We start from the raw sequence: 18,641 nt of genomic DNA, 5'->3' as shown, positions 1-18,641 counted from the left end.
CTACTACTACTACTACTACTACTACTACTACTACTACTTCTTCGTATTAGTAGTATTAGTAGTATTAGTAGTATTAGTATTATGTGAATCTAGTTTCTCCCATGACTTTGTTTGTGAGAAGCCTCTGGAAAAGTCGTAAATGGCAATCATATGATCCTGGGATGCTGCAATAAATATTATTATGATTGCCAAGTGCGTGAATTTTGATGACATGACTGTGGGAATCCTGCAACGGATTAGTTATAACTTTTGAATGGTCATAAGTTAAGGACTTACCTGTAGACCTATTTCTGAAAGGAGGAGTCCCTCCAATGAGATTTAGAAGTGCATAAAAGCCTTTGGAAAGGCTTTCTTAAGCACAAAAGTGAAAAAAAAAAATTAGGTAGGACATTTATGATAGCTTTTCCGGATAAATCAAACATGACTAGATGAGCTAAATCTATTTTATTGTACAGCTACATTAAAAGAAACTTGCCAAGTCTGAAAGTACAAAATTTCCCATTGTCATTTTTAACTGTGTGATCCATTAGGGCAGGTCCTTCCTAATTTTTTTTCTCTAATCATTAAGCCTTGGGGGGGGGGGCCTCCTGCGCACTTCACTGCTTTCTAGAAAGCATCTTCTCCCTCCTTTCCCTAAGTTCATGCCCATAGTCCATTATAGAGTAGGGATGTTTCTAGCTATTTTTAGACAATCTTAAAAATATAACCATACAACATATATTTAATTTTCATACTAGTAACTGCCTTTTATATATTTTACCATTGCAACAGGATAATGGATAATCTCTCAGTTAGCATTTCATATTATACTTTACTGAATTAGTTTAACAATGGAATAGTCATTAAATATACAAGATAAAAAGCTATAAAAATACTTTTACAGTAAGATGCTGTAGCCAATTGTTCTTTTGTTATACTATAATACCATGAGTAAAGAATAAATGCTTCCTAAATAAACTGAAATAATCATTCAACTGCATTGCAGAAATAAAGGTTAGCAGGTCGGAAAGAATAAACACACAAAAGGTTATGAAAAAAGCATTTAAAGCATGATAAAGTTTACTATTGCTTTTTTCACATTAACATCCTTTTATTTAACATACAGAATGCATTCCATAAAAAAGAATAAACTTAAAAAAAAATTGAAACTAAGATATAAATTGAATAGTGATTGAATGCATTATCCTAACTGCCTATATGTAAGGCATACCAAGAACATTTCTGCTGATGCATGGAAAAGGAAATGACTAAGACATTTTCCATTAGATCCTCGCTACTCCACCCTAATTTATCTCCTGCATATCTAACTTTTTCATTAATGCTTAATTACATAAATTTACAAACTGCTACATATTAAAAGACCATTCTATCCTTGTTTAAAGCTAAAGATGGATCAAAAGTTAGAAGTTAAAGAACACTCTTCAAGAATTACCTTCAACTGTCTTGTGAGACATGTAATTGCTAAAATAAATGCAGCTGAAATTCTAAGTTTATGCTGAAACATAGATGCCCACAAGACTTACAGGCAAAATGAATCTTGTCTCCTGGAAAATGTGATTCCACCTTTCTCTTAAATACACTTCCAGTGCATCCGAGAGAATTTCTTCCATCTCCCCATTTTTTTCTATTTGTCTCTCCAGGGTGTCTGGAGCAGAAAATATGAAGTGTAAATCAGAGAAACTGGACCTGTACTTTCATCCAGGTACATTATTGTGACATAGAAGCAGAAGAAGCCAGAAGCAACTCACTAAGCTGTTTCTTCTGTTCCTGTGCAATAGGAGGAACCCAACATCAGCTGATAAGATATGAAAGGCTTTTAGAAAGCTAATGCTTAAACGAAATGATGCACATCAATAAAATCTTTTGCAGATCTTGCCAAGCAATTCTATTTAAAAGTCTTAGTCATACGTTCTTGGAGCATAATGATCTTGGTTTACTTATCAGCTAACAAATTACTCAAATCTCATTTCAGATAAGTATGGGAGAATGACACTGGAAATGTACATGTTACCATCAATGTGTGAAATTAAGCATCTTATAGAATGCCTAGAAAACCTATAAAATGACAAAAATGGGAAAGTATCAAAGTATAAAATGCTTAATATTTCACACTTTTCCTAGGCATTCTATGCAATGCCAAAGGCAAACCAACAAAATATGTAAAATATGTAAAATATTCCCACTAAAATGCCATTCTAGTCTTCCTTGTTGCAACAAGGTCAATCCTTTTTTTTTTTTTAGTAAGATGGTCCTGTACGTTATTTTGCATTTTTTCTTTCATTTTCATATATATCTTTTCAAGAAAGGGTTCATGACTTATTTTCCATTACTTTGCCTAAATATATCTTGTCATTCTGCATAATGTCTAGGTATTATCTGCCTAGGGAAAGTATATAGTAAAATAACACAGACATTCATATTTTGCCTAAAATGTTACACATTTTATAGATTTCCTAGGCATTCTATACAATGCCAGCTTTTCACACATTGCCACTAACATATATGATCTAGTAGGCTGTTCTAAATATCAACATTTTTCTATCTATGTTACAAGTTCTGTTGTTTTTATATAAGAGCCTTTCTCATAAGATTCACATGAAGAAACTTTCAAAATCTCATTTTCAGAGTCAATACAACAATATAAGTCTTCAAGAACAAAAACACACTAATCTCCCCTCAAAACTGCTTAATAACTATGCTCTAAGAAATTATCTTGGAATTTAAAATTATCCTCAACAAATGAACAGAATCATACAGATACTGAAAACACACAAAGAATAATAAATATTGTCACAAACCAGGTTCTATTCTGAAGACCTAAGCACTTCAATTACCTGGTTGTCTTGGATGGAGGATGATAAGGACTGAGATAGGAGCAAACTTCTCAGGTATCCACTAGCATTACAAGAGACCAAAAACTTAACTTAGTTGCAAGACCTCAAGTTAGTTGTTAAGAGAGACAGCCATATAAAGTCGAATATAAATAAATAAATATTGATGATGTTGGCATATATTGCTCCAGTATGAGAATCAGGCCAGATGATGAACCAACTATCCCAACAGGTGGGTCCCTGTATGTTACAGTCCTGTTGCTGGAGCAACCACAGGGTTCAGAATCGACATATTCATTGATGCCACAATGAAATCACTTTTGATTGTCCAGAATGCAAAACTCAGTCTGCAGGGGCTTACATTTCCACCATTTATCACTTGTCTGCAAGTATAACTTTCAACCTTGCTTGCCAAGTACACAGAAAGAAAAAAGCCTAGACTTTACCTGCCCATCAGATCTGTGACTGCAGCCTTGGGGATAAATCAAAATGACCCATTTTTTTTCTGGAACTTTTGGCAGCCTTGCATTAGAGATGTCAAGGCCATCTTTTTCTTGTCATGTTTTTTTCATGCCAATTTCTCACCAGCAAACTATCTAGATTGTTCTATCTTCTCCCCTAGGGATATTTTTCTTGGACATTACATCTGACTTTCACAATGCTATTTCGTTGGCAGATGGTCTGTTCTGCTTTCTCCTATGTTTCTGAAACAGCTTGTTGGTCATTAAGCAATTTTTTCAAAATCACAGTTTGGCCAATCCAATCTTCATGGACGTTTGTAAAGCTGTATTTTTACAACTGGATGTAAAGCTTTACTTGTCCTCTACCCATCCCCCATAGTCAGATGTAGAGGTAAGGAGGACAAATGCAAATTCAGAATACTTTCAGTGCTTCATTGTAATCTAGCAGCAAGACAATGGGCATGATCCTTTCTCTATGAATGAGTTTGTTATATAATAATTCAGTTCATTCTCCACTTGGATGAAGTCATTTCAGGCCAACTATGATTGCCACCTGCAGTTTTTAATAAACAGTTCCAAGTCTTCTCTTCTTTCAGAGAAGAGAATTATCAAGTTTCTCTGTCCCTCTTAAAGATCAATCAAATCAAGCCAAGGACTTCTACAATTCTTCTTCTGATGTAATATCAGAAAGACCCTTCCCCTGATTATTGCTGGGCATAATGTCTCTCTTTTTACTGGATTTCAGCTTTCTATCCAGCTAAAAAGCTGAATGTCCATTTTATTGCACCCCTCTAACAGCACAGATCATGTACAGTTATCAATAAATCTAAAATATATCCTGTTCTTTACTATTCTCTCCTGGTCCTGGAATATAATCTTCCATTCAAATGGGCAGGGGGAAAAGAATTCAGTGTAGAAGGCATTTTGACTATCAACATAGGAGAGGTGGATTTGAATTTGATCCACTGTAAAAATTATCCAGAAACTGAAATACTTGAGATAGGGCAGATGACAGTCAAGTACCGTATCTTCTTTAACAGTTCAGTTTGTAACATCTTTATAAGCCCAAACTATCTCACTGGCAATCAAGGTTTTTGTACCTGACAGAAGTTTTTAATTCTGAGGAATTAAAAGATAGAAACATCCCCTTCGGTGCCATAAAATGATTGAGAGGCCTGAAAAGGAGTAAATCATTCCAACTCTAGCCAAATGAGAAATGAAAATAGAAGAGGTGGCATAGTATCCTCCAGCTACCCATTACCAGAAGTAGGAAGATGAAAAATATGTGACATATCCAGGCTCACAGAGGGAAGGAAAGAGAAAATAGCAAAAGTATTAGTGCAAAGAGCTACTAAACAGAGAGAACTATTATACAAACTTATCTCAATTGCTTCTCAAATCCATTAAGAGACCTGCCAGAATATTCATTCACTCAGAAGGGCAGGAGGAAAGGATGAGAATATTCTAACCTAGCCAAGTTGTATCTGACCTCAGCAGTGAAGCTGAATGCCGAATAAGGTTTGGAGAATGATTTACTATCAACAGCTGGTGTGAAGCTTGACAGGTTTACATAAACCTAATTTGCTAATTTTAACTTAATTTTCTGTGTTAACACTAATCAGAAGCATACACAGAAGAGCAACAAAGATGATTAGGGGACTGGAGGCTAAAACATATAAGGAACGGTTGCTGGAATTGGGTATGTCTAGTTTAACGAAGAGAAGGATAAGGGGGGATATGATAGCAATGTTCCAATATCTCAGAGGTTGCCACAAACTATTTTCCAAAGACCCTGAAGGCAGGACAAGAAGCAACGGATGGAAACTAATCAAGGAGAGAAGCAACCTAGAACTAAGGAGAAACTTCCTGACAGTTAGAACAATTAATCAGTGGAACAACCTGCCTCCAAACAAGGTGAATGCTCCAACACTGGAAGTTTTTAAGAAGAGACTGGACAGCCATTTGTCTGAAATGGTATAGGATTTCCTGCCTGAGCAGGGGGTTGGACTAGATGACCTCCAAGATCCCTTTCAACTTTATTATTATTATTATTATTATTATTATTATTATTATTATTATTATTATTAAACAGTTAAAATATAACAATTGGGATTAGAAAAATACCCAATAAATTACATCACAGTGTAATAAAATGTATAACCTCAGAATCTTGAGTATATATACAGTGAAGACCTGTTCATTAACAATGTTATAAGCAACATTCCTAACAATGATATTCTTCAAAAAGAAAAAATATGCATGTTGGAGAAAATCCTACAACAATGAGAATAGTCTGAAAAACCATCAAATGTATTTTGCTTTTTATTCTACATGTCAGTTGGGACAATTTCAAGCTTGCACATTTTTGCTCTCACCCTCAATAATTCCCTTCTCTATTTTTTTAGTTAACTATAGTCTACTTTCATATTCTATTTTGAATGCTGGGACCATATCTTCTGAGGGCGATATTCTCATCAGAGAAGTTTTTCCAAAATGAAAATAAGCAATTATAGTTGAATATGCAATAGTTGAACATGTAATTCCCCATAGTGAGCAACTAGGTCCTCTGGATAGTTGGGCTGTATAAATACACAATGCACTTTTAAAAAAACCCATTAGTTTTAGATTACTAGCAGTTTAATATCTGAATAGTATTATAAAATCATAAGGATGGCTTGTTAAATCCATAAACCATTCAAACTGACATTAGAAGTTTCCAATGCCTTTCTTATGGCCACTTCTTCATGAACATGGGAAGAGCAAGGAAGAAAGCTAGGTAACAATACTATACAGTGGATACCTTGGTATTAAGTATTCAATTTAAGACAGAAACCTTTATTGTACAAAATATTTTGATGTTATTTGCAATTGTTTATGAACACTATATTTAGTTTTGGATGCAAAATTTAAATATGTTCTTACATCACATTTCAAATCATAGTTAACACTGATATAAATCTTATTTTCCCCTTAAAGGTCTAAGTTTAAGTTATCTAAACATTAGAGCAGTGGTTCTCAACCTTTTTAATTTATTTTATTTATTTATTTTATTTTTAAAATTTATAAGCCGCCCCACTCCCGAAGGACTCTGGAAGGCTAACAATAAAAAACACATAAAACATAACAAACAACAATACAAAAACAATCATCCAGGGGTAAGGTTTTATAAACCCCAACCGGTCGTAAGTTGAGGACTACTCAACCGATCGTAAGTCGAGGACTATTCAACTGATGCAGCACCGTTTGCAGAATGGGACTTTTGGCTGGCTTAGCAGGACAGAGACAGCCTGGACAATTCCTATTGGCTTTTGAAAGCCAATAGAATTAAGACTCTATTCAAGAGAGTCTATTCTATTGGCTTTCAAAAGCCAATAGATTAAAAGGGAGTAGCACAGCTAAGGAAAAGGGGGTAAAAATGGCGGACTGCGTTGTTTGGCGACCCCCGTGAAATGGTCGTTCGACCCCAAATGGGGCCCGACCCACAGGTTGAGAACCACTGCATTAGAGTGTTAATAGTCTCTAGTCTAATCAATACTGTATAACTACCACTATCAAAATAATATATGATACAATAATATATGATACAATATATATTCCCCTTTATGGATTACTGCCTTGTCGTGGCGAAGGGGCTTGTGTAACTCAATGAAGCTATAAGCTATGCCATGCAGGGCCACCCAAGATGGACAGGTTATAGCAGAGAGTTCTGACAAAATGTGATCCACTGGAGAAGGAAATGGCAAACCACTCCAGTATCTTTGCCATGAAAACCCCATGGACAGTACTAAAAGGAAAAAAGATATGACGCTGGAAGATGAGCCCCTCAGGTCGGAAGGTGTCCAATATGCTACTGGGGAAGAGCAGAGGGCTAGTACTAGTAGCGCCAGAAAGAATGAAGCGACTGGGCCAAAGCCGAAAGGACGCTCAGCTGTGGATATATCTGGTGGTGAAAGGAAAGTCCGATGCTGTAAAGATTTTTTCTCCATAGGAACCTGGAATGTAAGATCCATGAATCAAGGCAAGCTAGACGTAGTCAAAAAAGAGATGACAAGACTGAACATTGACATCTTAGGAATCAGCGAACTAAAATGGACAGGAATGGGTGAATTTAATTCAGATGACCATCAGGTATACTACTGTGGGCAAGAATCCCTCAGAAGAAATGGAGTAGCCTTCATAGTCAATAAAAGAATAGGAAAAGCAATACTGGGATACAATCCCCAAAATGACAGAATGATCTCAATTCGAATCCAAGGCAAACCATTCAATATCACAATAGTCCAAATCTATGCCCCAACCACTGGTGCTGAAGAGGATGAAATTGACCGGTTCTATGAAGCCCTACAGCACCTTATAGAATTAACACCAAAAAATGATGTCCTTATCATCATGGGGGATTGGAATGCTAAGGTAGGAAGCCAAAAGATAACCGGAATAACAGGCAAGTTTGGCCTTGGAGTACAAAATGAAGCAGGGCACAGGCTAATAGAATTTTGTCAAGAGAATACGATGGTCATAACAAACACTCTTTTCCAACAACCCAAGAGACGGCTCTACACATGGACATCACCAGACGGTCAACATAGAAATCAGATTGACTATGTGCTCTGCAGCCAAAGATGGAGAAGCTCTATACAGTCAGTAAAAACAAGACCAGGAGCTGACTGTGGCTCAGATCATGAGCTTCTCGTTGCAAAATTTAGGCTTAAATTGAAAAAAGTAGGGAAAAGCACTAGGCCACTCAGGTATGAACTAAATCATATTCCTGATGAATATACAGTAGAGGTGACAAATAGATTTAAGGAATTAGATCTGATACACAGAGTGCCTGAAGAACTATGGATGGAAGTTTGCAACATTGTACAAGAGGTAGCAACTAAAACCATCCCAAAGAAAAAGAAATGCAAGAAAGCAAAATGGCTGTCTGAGGAAGCTTTGCAAATAGCTGAGGAAAGAAGGGAAGCGAAAGGCAAAGGAGAAAGAGAAAGATACACCCAATTGAATGCAGAATTCCAGAGAATAGCTAGAAGAGATAAGAATGCCTTCTTAAATGAACAGTGCAAAGAAATAGAAGAAAACAACAGAATAGGGAGGACCAGAGATCTCTTCAAGAAAATTGGAGATATGAAGGGAACGTTTCATGCAAAGATGGGCATGATAAAGGACCAAAATGGCAGAGACCTAACAGAGGCAGAAGAGATTAAGAAGAGATGGCAAAACTACACAGAAGAACTATACAAGAATGAGCTTAACATCCCAGATAACCACAATGAGATGGTCACTGACCTCGAACCAGACATCCTAGAATGTGAAGTGAAATGGGCCTTAGAAAATCTGAGCAACAACAAAGCTAGTGGAGGTGACAGTATTCCAGCTGAGCTATTCAAAATCTTAAAAGACGATGCAGTAAAAGTGCTACACTCAATTTGCCAGCAAATTTGGAAAACTCAACAGTGGCCACAGGATTGGAAAAGGTCAGTTTACATTCCAATTCCAAAGAAAGGCAATGCCAAAGAATGTTCAAACTATCGCACCATTGCACTCATTTCACATGCTAGTAAAGTTATGCTTAAAATCCTACAAGCTAGACTCCAGCAGTATGTGGATCGAGAACTACCAGAAGTACAGGCAGGATTTCGAAGAGGCAGAGGAACTAGAGATCAAATTGCCAACATACGCTGGATCATGGAGAAAGCTAGGGAGTTCCAGAAAAACATCTACTTCTGCTTCATTGACTATGCTAAAGCCTTTGATTGTGTGAATCACAACAAATTGTGGCAAGTTCTTAAAGAGATGGGAATACCAGACCATCTTATTTGTCTCTTGAGAAACCTATACGCGGGTCAAGAAGCAACAGTGAGAACTGGACACGGAACCACTGATTGGTTCAAAATTGGAAAAGGAGTCCGGCAAGGCTGTATACTGTCGCCCTGCCTATTTAACTTATATGCAGAGCACATAATGAGAAAGGCAGGGCTAGATGAAACAACAGTTGGAATTAAGATTGCCGGGAGAAATATCAACAACCTAAGATATGCAGATGATACCACTCTAATGGCAGACAGTGAAGAGGAACTAAAGAGCCTCTTGATGCGGGTGAAGAAGGAGAGTGCAAAAGTTGGCTTGAAACTCAACATTAAGAAAACCAAAATCATGGCATCCGGCCCTCTCAATTCCTGGCAAATAGATGGGGAAGAAATGGAGGTAGTGACAGATTTTATTTTTCTGGGCTCCAAGATCACCTCAGATGGGGACTGCAGCCAAGAAATTAAAAGACGCTTGCTCCTGGGGAGGAAAGCTATGGCAAATCTAGACAGCATACTAAAAAGCAGAGACATCACCCTGCCAACAAAAGTGCGTATAGTCCAGGCCATGGTTTTCCCAGTTGCAATGTATGGCTGTGAAAGTTGGACCATAAGAAAGGCTGAGCGCCAAAGAATTGAGGCCTTTGAACTATGGTGCTGGAGAAGACTCCTGCGAGTCCCTTGGACTGCAAGGCGTTCAAACCGGTCAGTCCTAGAAGAGATCAACCCCGACTGCTCTTTAGAAGGCCAGATCCTGAAGTTGAAACTCAAATACTTTGGCCACCTAATGAGAAGGAAGGACTCACTGGAGAAGGGCCTAATGCTGGGAAAGATTGAGGGCAATAGAAGAAGGGGACGACAGAGAATGAGATGGCTGGATGGAGTCACTGAAGCAGTAGGTGTGAACTTAAATGGACTCCAGAAGATGGTAGAGGACAGGAAGACCTGGAGGAACGTTGTCCATGGGGTCGCGATGGGTCGGACACGACTTCGCAATTAACAACAACAACAACAATATATATTAATACATTACTTATGCCTTAAGCTACATTCATTATAATAAACTACTTAACAGCAGCCATTTTAACATGCTGCAGACTTGTGCTTCATCCAACTGTAGTCCAGCCAGCAGCCACTCTATTACACCTTATTTTTATTGCAGCTGATCACTGTATAGTAATGCTGCCCCCTCCTTCCATTCATTATGTATTTTGAATTGTAAAGTTAAGGAAGGGATCATCTCACTAATCACCTAAGCTTCTCCTCATTAGTATATATCAAGACTGATCACATGATGTTTACATTTTTGCTTATTCTCACATGCAATTTACAATTGGTAATATTTCCAAAGCAGAATTCAGTTACATTCCTCTAGTGAGCCCTATGATTATAAAGAAATTGTGGCAGACAACGTTAGAAAAACTTTTGACCTAATTAACATTTTCCCAAATCAACAGCCTCATATGACATTACCACAGGGAGCTTTTATATACAGAGATTAGAACTGATAAACTAGCTTAATTCAAATAATCATGTTTGCTTTTATCAGTTCTATCACTTCTATCCCATTGATTGGATTTGGGTAGATCAGGCTAAAGATTTGCCTAATGTTTTCTAGCAAACCAATTAATATCGTTGGTTTTTGTTAATTTAGTTAGAGGTTTGTGGTGTTTTTATTTTGGTTCCAGGTTACAAACTATACTGAGTCCTAGACAGTAGATAATAAACAAAGTTTTACACAAATAAAGGGATATTAACATGGTAATTCATACATCTGGAAGTAATGCCAGTTCACTAAAATGTGTCATAATAAAATGCTTAGCACTTATCGTTCCAGAGGATACTGTATTGTTGAAAACAAGTAATATTACCTCGCTGCAAATACGCTTTATTTCTGGGACACCTAGTGTGTAACTTTTCCTCCAATTATTCTTAGGTTACGATGTAAGTTCGTACTATATTCAGTGGGACTTACTTCGAACTAGACATGAATATGAATAATCTGCTAGTCACTCTTTGGTTCACACCAAACTTCTCCAACTCCATTAATAACACAGCTCCTTCCCTTCCGAGACGAGGTTTCACGACCAGAGACATGGCTGGATTCAACCGCCCTGGGAAATCCTCCTCCTCCGGGGGCCCTGCAAAGAGTTCTACCTGCCCTGGCCATGCATCCGTTCTACGACGCCACCTCGTTTCGCCAACAACAGCGTGAGAAAAAAAAAGTAGCCTCGCCATCTCTACCAACAGGCACCCAAAACCTCTCCACCGGCCCCTTTTGCTACGCTACGCACCTCAAACACCACTTCGTCGTCAAACTCCGGTGTCATCCTTCTCCGCCATCCGTTCCCGTCTCCTCAGGCACCATGGGAAAGCGAGTCCGCCGATCCCGGCGTTATAATCCCCCCCCCCACAAAACCCCACCGCGGTGGCCCAACAATATGGCTACCCAATAGCCACTGCGGGAAGAAGGGGAGGAGAAGAATCTGTGGTGTTGCTGCGCAGATTGAAGGCAGAGGAGGTCTTTCGAAGCAGGGGGGCGCCTGTACTGATGGCATTTGGCCTGTAGAGGTCTCTGTGTTGCAAACCAGGGAACTTTGCTAAGACGGCAACGACCGTCAGTGCCCGTTCGGTCAGTCAGTTGCGCTCTTCCTCTCTTCGCTGCGGGAATATTATGCAGGAACCGGAGCGACAGGCTGCGCTTTTCGGTGGACTTTACCCTTCTATGCAGCCACTCTGAGAAGAATTGTTATGTTTTAAAGAGGGAGAAGGAGCGGATCAAGGCAAAACGCATGGAAGGGAGGCACCATGAGTTCAGCGGGTGAGTGCTTGACATAATGAGCGGGGCGCGAAGAAAAGTGCTGGGAACTTTTCTGCGTACTGGCGACCGACACCGGACAGATGTGGAGGATCCAAGGGCTGATTTTAAAAATGCCCCACAACCAGCTGAGCATGAGGTGCATAATAGGAGGAAATGACTTCTCCTCCTCAGCCCTCTCCGCTCCTTGCTCCTGTTCCTTAAAGTCCCAACAGAGATGGGAGGTGGCTTAAGGGTCTACTTGTGAGAAACTCCTCAGGATTGAAAATGCAACTTTTTTTCCTTGTCTCGCGTTTGTCTTCAGTTCTGAGTTCTTTGTTTCATTACCCAAAATAGGTTAGGTAACTTCAACAGTGCTAGTTAGTTTGTTATCTAGTTTGGGTAATAAAACGTCTGCAGGAAAACAACCAAGCTCAGAGAGCACCAAGGACCCCTGAGTTCTTTGTTTTCTTATCTTTCTTGAGTGAAAAGCGGGGTGAGCGAGTGAAAAGATCAACTGCCCTAGAAAGAAACAGTTTCCATGACTTGCATGCCCTCATTCACATTTACTTTACTTCGCAGCCCCTGTTCTTATATGTTTGTGAGATCTATGTTATTAAGTTTTCCTAGTCGTATTCCTCTGAGTGACAGCAGAGAGTGAAAAAGTAACTTTTCCTGAACTCTCTAATATTGTCTAATAAAGTGTATTTTTTCCCCTTGTGATCTTATTAATTGGGAAAAGGATCCTTCGGCTGAACTACACTTTCCTTCGTTGTTGCCAGGATTGATAAGACCGGTGGGCTAACACATCTGGAGGAACGCTGAAATAAACAAAGCCCCAATTTCCTGCCTTCTGTAGTTGGAAAAGAATCCATTTTTTCTGTTTTCTTTTCCCATCCTTTTTGGGTATACAGAGATCACCTTAAATAGACCCAAGAAGTAAGTGTATGGGGGGAAAAAGATTTTCAGCTTTTTCCAGGCAAGAAGACTTAAGGATTAAAACATTTATAGGATTTGTGTTTTATATCTAAGAATTTAGATCGGTCTTGTTTGTAGCCGTATTTTTGAAGTTGTGTAAGGGAATGATTTAAGGTGTCCTTTGTTCAACAGTTACATAAATACGTTGGGGCAATTGTAAAGGGCAATTTGGTATTAATACTCTTTGTTGACATTTTGAATAGTGAATATGTAATTAACTCTAAATCTGTTAACTGCAAATAAAAGAGTTCAGGAATGGATTTATAATACTAAGAATTTTCTGATTTAAACTTTGCTGTGCCAATCAAAAAAGGAAGTTGTTTATAATTGTTTTCTTATCTCTGCCTAAGTCATTGACATAGTTTTTGCTGTTATTTTAATGTGAATGCCATTGCTCCTCAGAGAAAACATACATTGTTTCTTTTTCAAATGTGGGAATTCACACAATAATTGGTCTGCAATGTGTTTTTAAATAGTGTATTTTGAGAATAAACCAAAGTTTTTTTTAATTAAAAAAAACCTGGTGATGACCTGAAGATTACGTATTTATTTACTATAGAACAATGGTATACATGTTTATTCAAAAATAAATTCCAGGGGAATCAGTGGAGCTTAAAAGGTGCCTTCACTTGACACACTAAATAGCAGGCTACCCAATTACATTTAAATAGCATATTTTAAAAATACAGCCCTCAAAATTAGTTTATGGTCACTGTTGTGAAAACAGCTATTTTTGGGGAGCATGTAAAATTGAACTTAATCAGAAAATCAGGCACTGGTAGACATATAATTATGATAGAGTTTCATTTTGGATACTACTATGGCCAGTACTTTGTTCACATCATACTTAATTGCAAATAATTGCATTTACAGTTTTCTTCTTGAACTTAACTTTGGAATTCATTGTTTTCTTATAAATATATATATAGAATTGAAGCCATGGCTAGAAACTTATAGTGTGCTTCACTCTGGAGACTGGAGACTGACCTAATAAAATGTAATTGTGATATTTTGTTCTTTGGGTTTAGGAGCTGTCAGTACTAAAGTGCTCTGAATAATAGTACTTTACTGGGAAACATACTACATTTTCATTAGCAGTGAAGTAAACAATTGGATAAAAAATAGTTGTTAAGCAATTTCATTGTAAAGTGTGTACATGTATCTATAATTACCTCTTCATGTTGTTTTACTGGGATGAAGAAATGGAACATGAGATGGTTTATCTGGATACAGATATTTTAGTCTGTTTCTGTAAACATGTATACACTCTTCTTATATTTGTATGCTGTATTTTATTAGTATATAAAGTTGTACATTAGTATTTATGAACTCATTTTTGTATGAACTAACCAGAATTGCATGATTATACAGCTTCCTTTTTTTTTCTATGCAGGAATAAATAATATTTCTATATCAGGAATGAGCACAGTCATACTAGCTAATGATAGACATGAAAAGTGGCCTGGAAAAGTCATAGAATCAATATAGCCATTTAGTCTAGAAATTTATGGGCCTTTGGAATTTAAATGCATACTGAAAGCACCACTAGATTTTTGATAGTGATTGTTGTCTATGGGATTAAGTCTATATAGGAGTAAAACTCAAACTCTTATCTGTTATCCATTTGGTGACGCTGACAAATAGTTTATATTCTGAGTGAACTCTGGACTTTGTAAACTATCACTAGGTCTAATTGCTACTTTTTTTTGGGAGAATTACACTTGTATGAGATGCAATGCTAAATACATACATTTACCATTAATGGTAAATGTTAATGCTATTTTGCTTTAGGTGTCTTAATATTTAATGCAACTTTCTTTGTGATATTTCTTATTTTTTAAGTATATAACATACCTTAAGCAAGATCAGGAGGGCCAAGGCATTAGATCTGAATTTCTTTCAAGATATATCTAATGATTTGCAATAAATTGATAAATTTACTACAAATCATTTGATATCTTGAAGAAATTGTGGTTAAAAACATCACCTTCCTTCTAAATTAGGCTGCTCTAATGAAGCCGATTTGGAGCTTATCAGAAGTGTCTTTTTGTTTGCTGGGGCCTGATAGGTCAATCCAGTTTCTGATAAAATTTTGATTCAGCCTTGTGTTTGAAGGCATTCAGTTCATTAGTTATAGTAATGTCTGCCCATTGGCTTTAATTATTGGATTTTGAATTCCCAGGAAAATGGATTACCATTTTACCCATTAGTTTAAAATAAGATTGGAAACATTCGTGAATAATACTGTGTTTGAACTGATCAACACTAATGATTTAGCTTCCCTAATAACTGTCAATTTAGAAACTAAAGGAAAGCCATACTTTTCCCCCCAAAAAAGTCAGTGTTAATTTCAGTTATTTTTTCAGATTCATCTATTTTCTTTTAATTTTCTCTAGTATTCATGTTTTGTCTATATGAATAACATTGAAAATAAATTCTTCATTGAATCAAAGCTTGGTGATAAACCATATAGATTATCTCCTTTGCGGTGGCTTTGAAGAAGAAATACAGAACTGACTTTTAAAATAGTAGAGTATTACTGTAAAGGACTAATTAGTAATTGTATTGTTCGATCAAGCCCATATCTCTTACTTTTATTCCTTGTCATATAGTTGTTGCATAGTTGTTTGTAGGTATATTTTGGAATATTTTTAAGTTTCTTCATTTCTGTTTAATTTTTTTTACAGATTCATAACTGCCATATGAATTGTAGAAAGAATTGTTTTTGCTTTTAGTAATGTTATATATTTTCCTAAAGCAATATTGGCAATAGAAGTAAAAAGGAAGTGCAACAAACATTACATTGCTACTAAACAGCTATTTTTAATAAATAGAGGTAGTCATCAATTTGCAATCATTGGTTTGGTGACCTTTTGAAGTTACAATAGCACTGGAAAACTGACGATACTTGCACTTACAACCATCACAGCATCCCTATGGTCATATGATCAAAATTTGTGTGGTTGACATTTGGAATGTATTTATGATGATTGCAGTATCCCAGGATCTTATGATTATCATTTGTGACATTCCCAGCCTGCTTCCAACAGCAAAATCAATGGGGAAAGTCAGATACCAACCTTGGAAGGGTGGAAGGCTGAATCAACCTTGAGCCAATTGAACTCCTGCAGTGTGCAGAATTAGCCTGCAGTACTGCATTCTGACCACTGTATCGCCACAGCTCCTGGTAGAAGCCAGTCAAGACAAAACTAGCATTGTTCTGGAATTGAAAATCAGCTTCAGATCTTGATTTGAAAGTTGTTTGAAAGCTAGGCAGAGGTAACATTGTGTCATAGTTACTTCTGACATTGCAAGAGATAGAGTGTATGAGTTGAGATCTGCTTCTACTTTTAATTCTCATTAATTGAAGAAAAGTGTTGTTTTCAGTGTTCTTTTGCGGAGTGTTGGCATCTTCTAAACTAAGATGTTCATTGAGAGGCAAAATACATGATTATGAAGAGAGAAGATTAAGTCTGTCCAAATTTCTTTTTTTTAAAAGCTACTCTTGGTTGAACACTGTAAGTATATTACTGTTTGCAGGTACATTAAATTGGAACAAAACTTACCTAAATGCAGTTGGCTTAATTCTTGTAGACATTGCATAAGATTCCACTCTTATAGTTTTGGTGCTTATAGAATTTCTATTTATTTTCAGATTGTGTTAAGTTAGTGTTATTTCCTGTTAGCTTTGGCTTTAGGTTAACCATATATTTTCTAGGATTTGCGGAGCCACTGAAAGGATTTGTTTATTTTTTGAAAATGGCAGTTAGTAGTTTCAGCAATGACGCAGCTTGTATGAACCAGTGGAGGTTTTTTTTCCCTAACTGAAACTCAATAAATTTTCTGTTTAGAATACATATTAGTGCTGAAGTATTAAAGTATTAAGATAGGCTTTATTAGAATAGAATAGAGCTGGAAGGGATCTTGGAGGTCTTCTAGCCCAGCCACCTGCTCAAGCAGGAGAACCTATACGATTTCAGATAAGTGACTGTCTAGTCCAAGGATTCCCAACCGGGGGTGCTCACACCCCCTGGGGGTGCTAGACAATATTTCAAAGGTTGCAAAAACTTGGGTTTAGAAGTTTCAAAATTATAGTGTATATGCATAATTCATTTTGAACTTTTGTAAGGGGTGCGAGAATATATCTGAAGCGTTCTAGGGGAGCGGGGTATAGAAAAGGTTGGGAACCACTGGTCTAGTCTCTTCTTAAAAACTTCCAGTGATGGGGCTTCCGGTGGCTTAGTGTCGGTGATGGCGGCTACTTTGTAGCCGTCCTCCTGGGAAAGCGTGAGGCACCAGCTGTTCCGTGGCTCAAAACCTCCCTCCCGGGCAAAGGGGGGGAGGGGAGTATCACCTGAATAGAGGTAGAGCCTCTTGAACCCCCCAGGAATCTTTCCCTGGGGGGTGAAAAGAGAGCTCCCTCGAAATTCGGGTTGCCTCCGCCTCCCAGCTGTCTTTGTTCCTTTGGGAACAAAGCAAAACGCCGCTACCACCTCCGCACTTAAAGGGACCGGGTGAGTTATTTTAAAAAAAGCGGACAGAATTGGATAAAGGATTTTTTTATTGGATTTCATTGGGACTTTAGTTTGAAAGATTGACTTTTATTTCTTTTCTTTTTCTCTTTTTTCTTCATTTTTTTGTGTGGAGAGTGAAAGTAAAATGGCGATTGGAAAGTTTTTTCTTTTTTGAAAAAAAAGTGACTGAAACGGAACGTTATGGATTAGATGGGGTTTTTTTTCTTAATTTTTTCTTATGGTGGATTTGTGTTTTGGGAAGATTTTTTTTTCTTTTTGTTAAACTCTCCTTTGTTATTTTTTTTTCCTTTTAAGGGATTTCTTTCTTTATTTTTTTTAAAGAAGGAGGAAAGAAGAAATAAGATTTTTTTTTGATAATGGCTTCAAAGAGGCAAGCAACTTCTACAGTACCTAAGGTGGCTTCTTCTCCTGCGATCTTACCGGCACAACAACCTAAAGCTACACCACCACCCTCTCCTCCTTTGCCAGCAATAACAGTACAAGACATGAAAGATATAATGGGAAATGCTGTAGCCCAAATCAGAGGGGAAATGAAGGAGCTTTTAGAGCAAAATAATACTCAAATCAGAGGGGAAATGAAGGAGCTTTTAGAGCAGAATAATACTATCTTGAGGCAAGATATAGTTATGGCCTTAACAGGACTTGCTTCTGTGGTTGAGAAGTTGGATTCTAGAGTGGAAGAGGTGGCAGACAAGGTGGATATTCTGGAGGACAAATTTGAAGGCATGGAAAAAAAGATGGAAATTTCACAAGATGACATTGTTATGTCTCAGTACAGAGAGATGGAATATGCTTTAAGAATCAGGGGTCTGAAAGAAGACATGCAGCAAGATTTGAGAGAGATTGTGGTAAATGATTTTGCTGTTATTCTGAATAGAGAGAAAGAGGAAATACGCAGAGAAGTTGAAAAGATATTTAGAGTTAATTCCTGGATTGCAAAACAGAAATTTACCAAGAGATGTGGTGATTTATTTTGGAAAGAGATCTCCGCGCAATGAAATTATACAAGCTTTTTATAACAAGAGATTTCAGATTGCTGCTCAAGATGTTATTATTTTAAAGGAGATCCCATCTAAAATTTTAAGAAGGAGAAAAGAGTTTGCTTTCTTAGCTAATGAACTTAAAAAAAGATTGATGCCATTTAGATGGGAGATTCTGATGGGTATTGTTGTGAGCCATGCGGGGATGCGTTATAGACTTAATACAGTTTCTAAAGCAAAGGAGTTCTACAAATC

The 18,641-nt window shown here is 37.3% G+C and overlaps 2 protein-coding genes across 6 annotated transcripts in view; one reads left to right on the top strand and one right to left on the bottom strand.

Annotated features, from left to right (window-relative positions):
- The window catches only part of VEZT (vezatin, adherens junctions transmembrane protein), a 48,809-nt gene extending 37,249 nt beyond the window's left edge, over positions 1–11,560 (bottom strand). Inside the window, exon 1 of one of the 4 annotated variants that reach the window (XM_039358125.1) lies at positions 11,391–11,560. In XM_039358125.1, the coding sequence (XP_039214059.1) occupies positions 11,391–11,426 (36 nt within the window). In that variant the 5' untranslated portion in view covers positions 11,427–11,560. The remainder of the gene's footprint in view (positions 1–11,390) is intronic. The other 3 variants (XM_039358126.1, XM_039358124.1, XM_039358127.1) reach the window with 3 other exon arrangements.
- Positions 11,561–11,666: 106 nt separating this feature from the next.
- Positions 11,667–18,641, top strand: part of FGD6 (FYVE, RhoGEF and PH domain containing 6) — a 72,474-nt gene continuing 65,499 nt past the window's right edge. For both annotated transcript variants that reach the window (XM_039358123.1, XM_039358122.1), the window contains exon 1: positions 11,667–11,917. In XM_039358123.1, coding sequence (XP_039214057.1) covers positions 11,905–11,917 — 13 coding nt within the window. In that variant the 5' untranslated portion in view covers positions 11,667–11,904. The remainder of the gene's footprint in view (positions 11,918–18,641) is intronic.

This window comes from Crotalus tigris, unplaced genomic scaffold, assembly GCF_016545835.1.
Source record: "Crotalus tigris isolate CLP2741 ecotype Arizona unplaced genomic scaffold, ASM1654583v1 scf7180000019004.2909048, whole genome shotgun sequence".
In the NCBI taxonomy this organism is placed as follows: Eukaryota; Metazoa; Chordata; class Lepidosauria; order Squamata; family Viperidae; genus Crotalus; species Crotalus tigris.
This window is presented reverse-complemented; position numbering and strand designations above follow the sequence as displayed.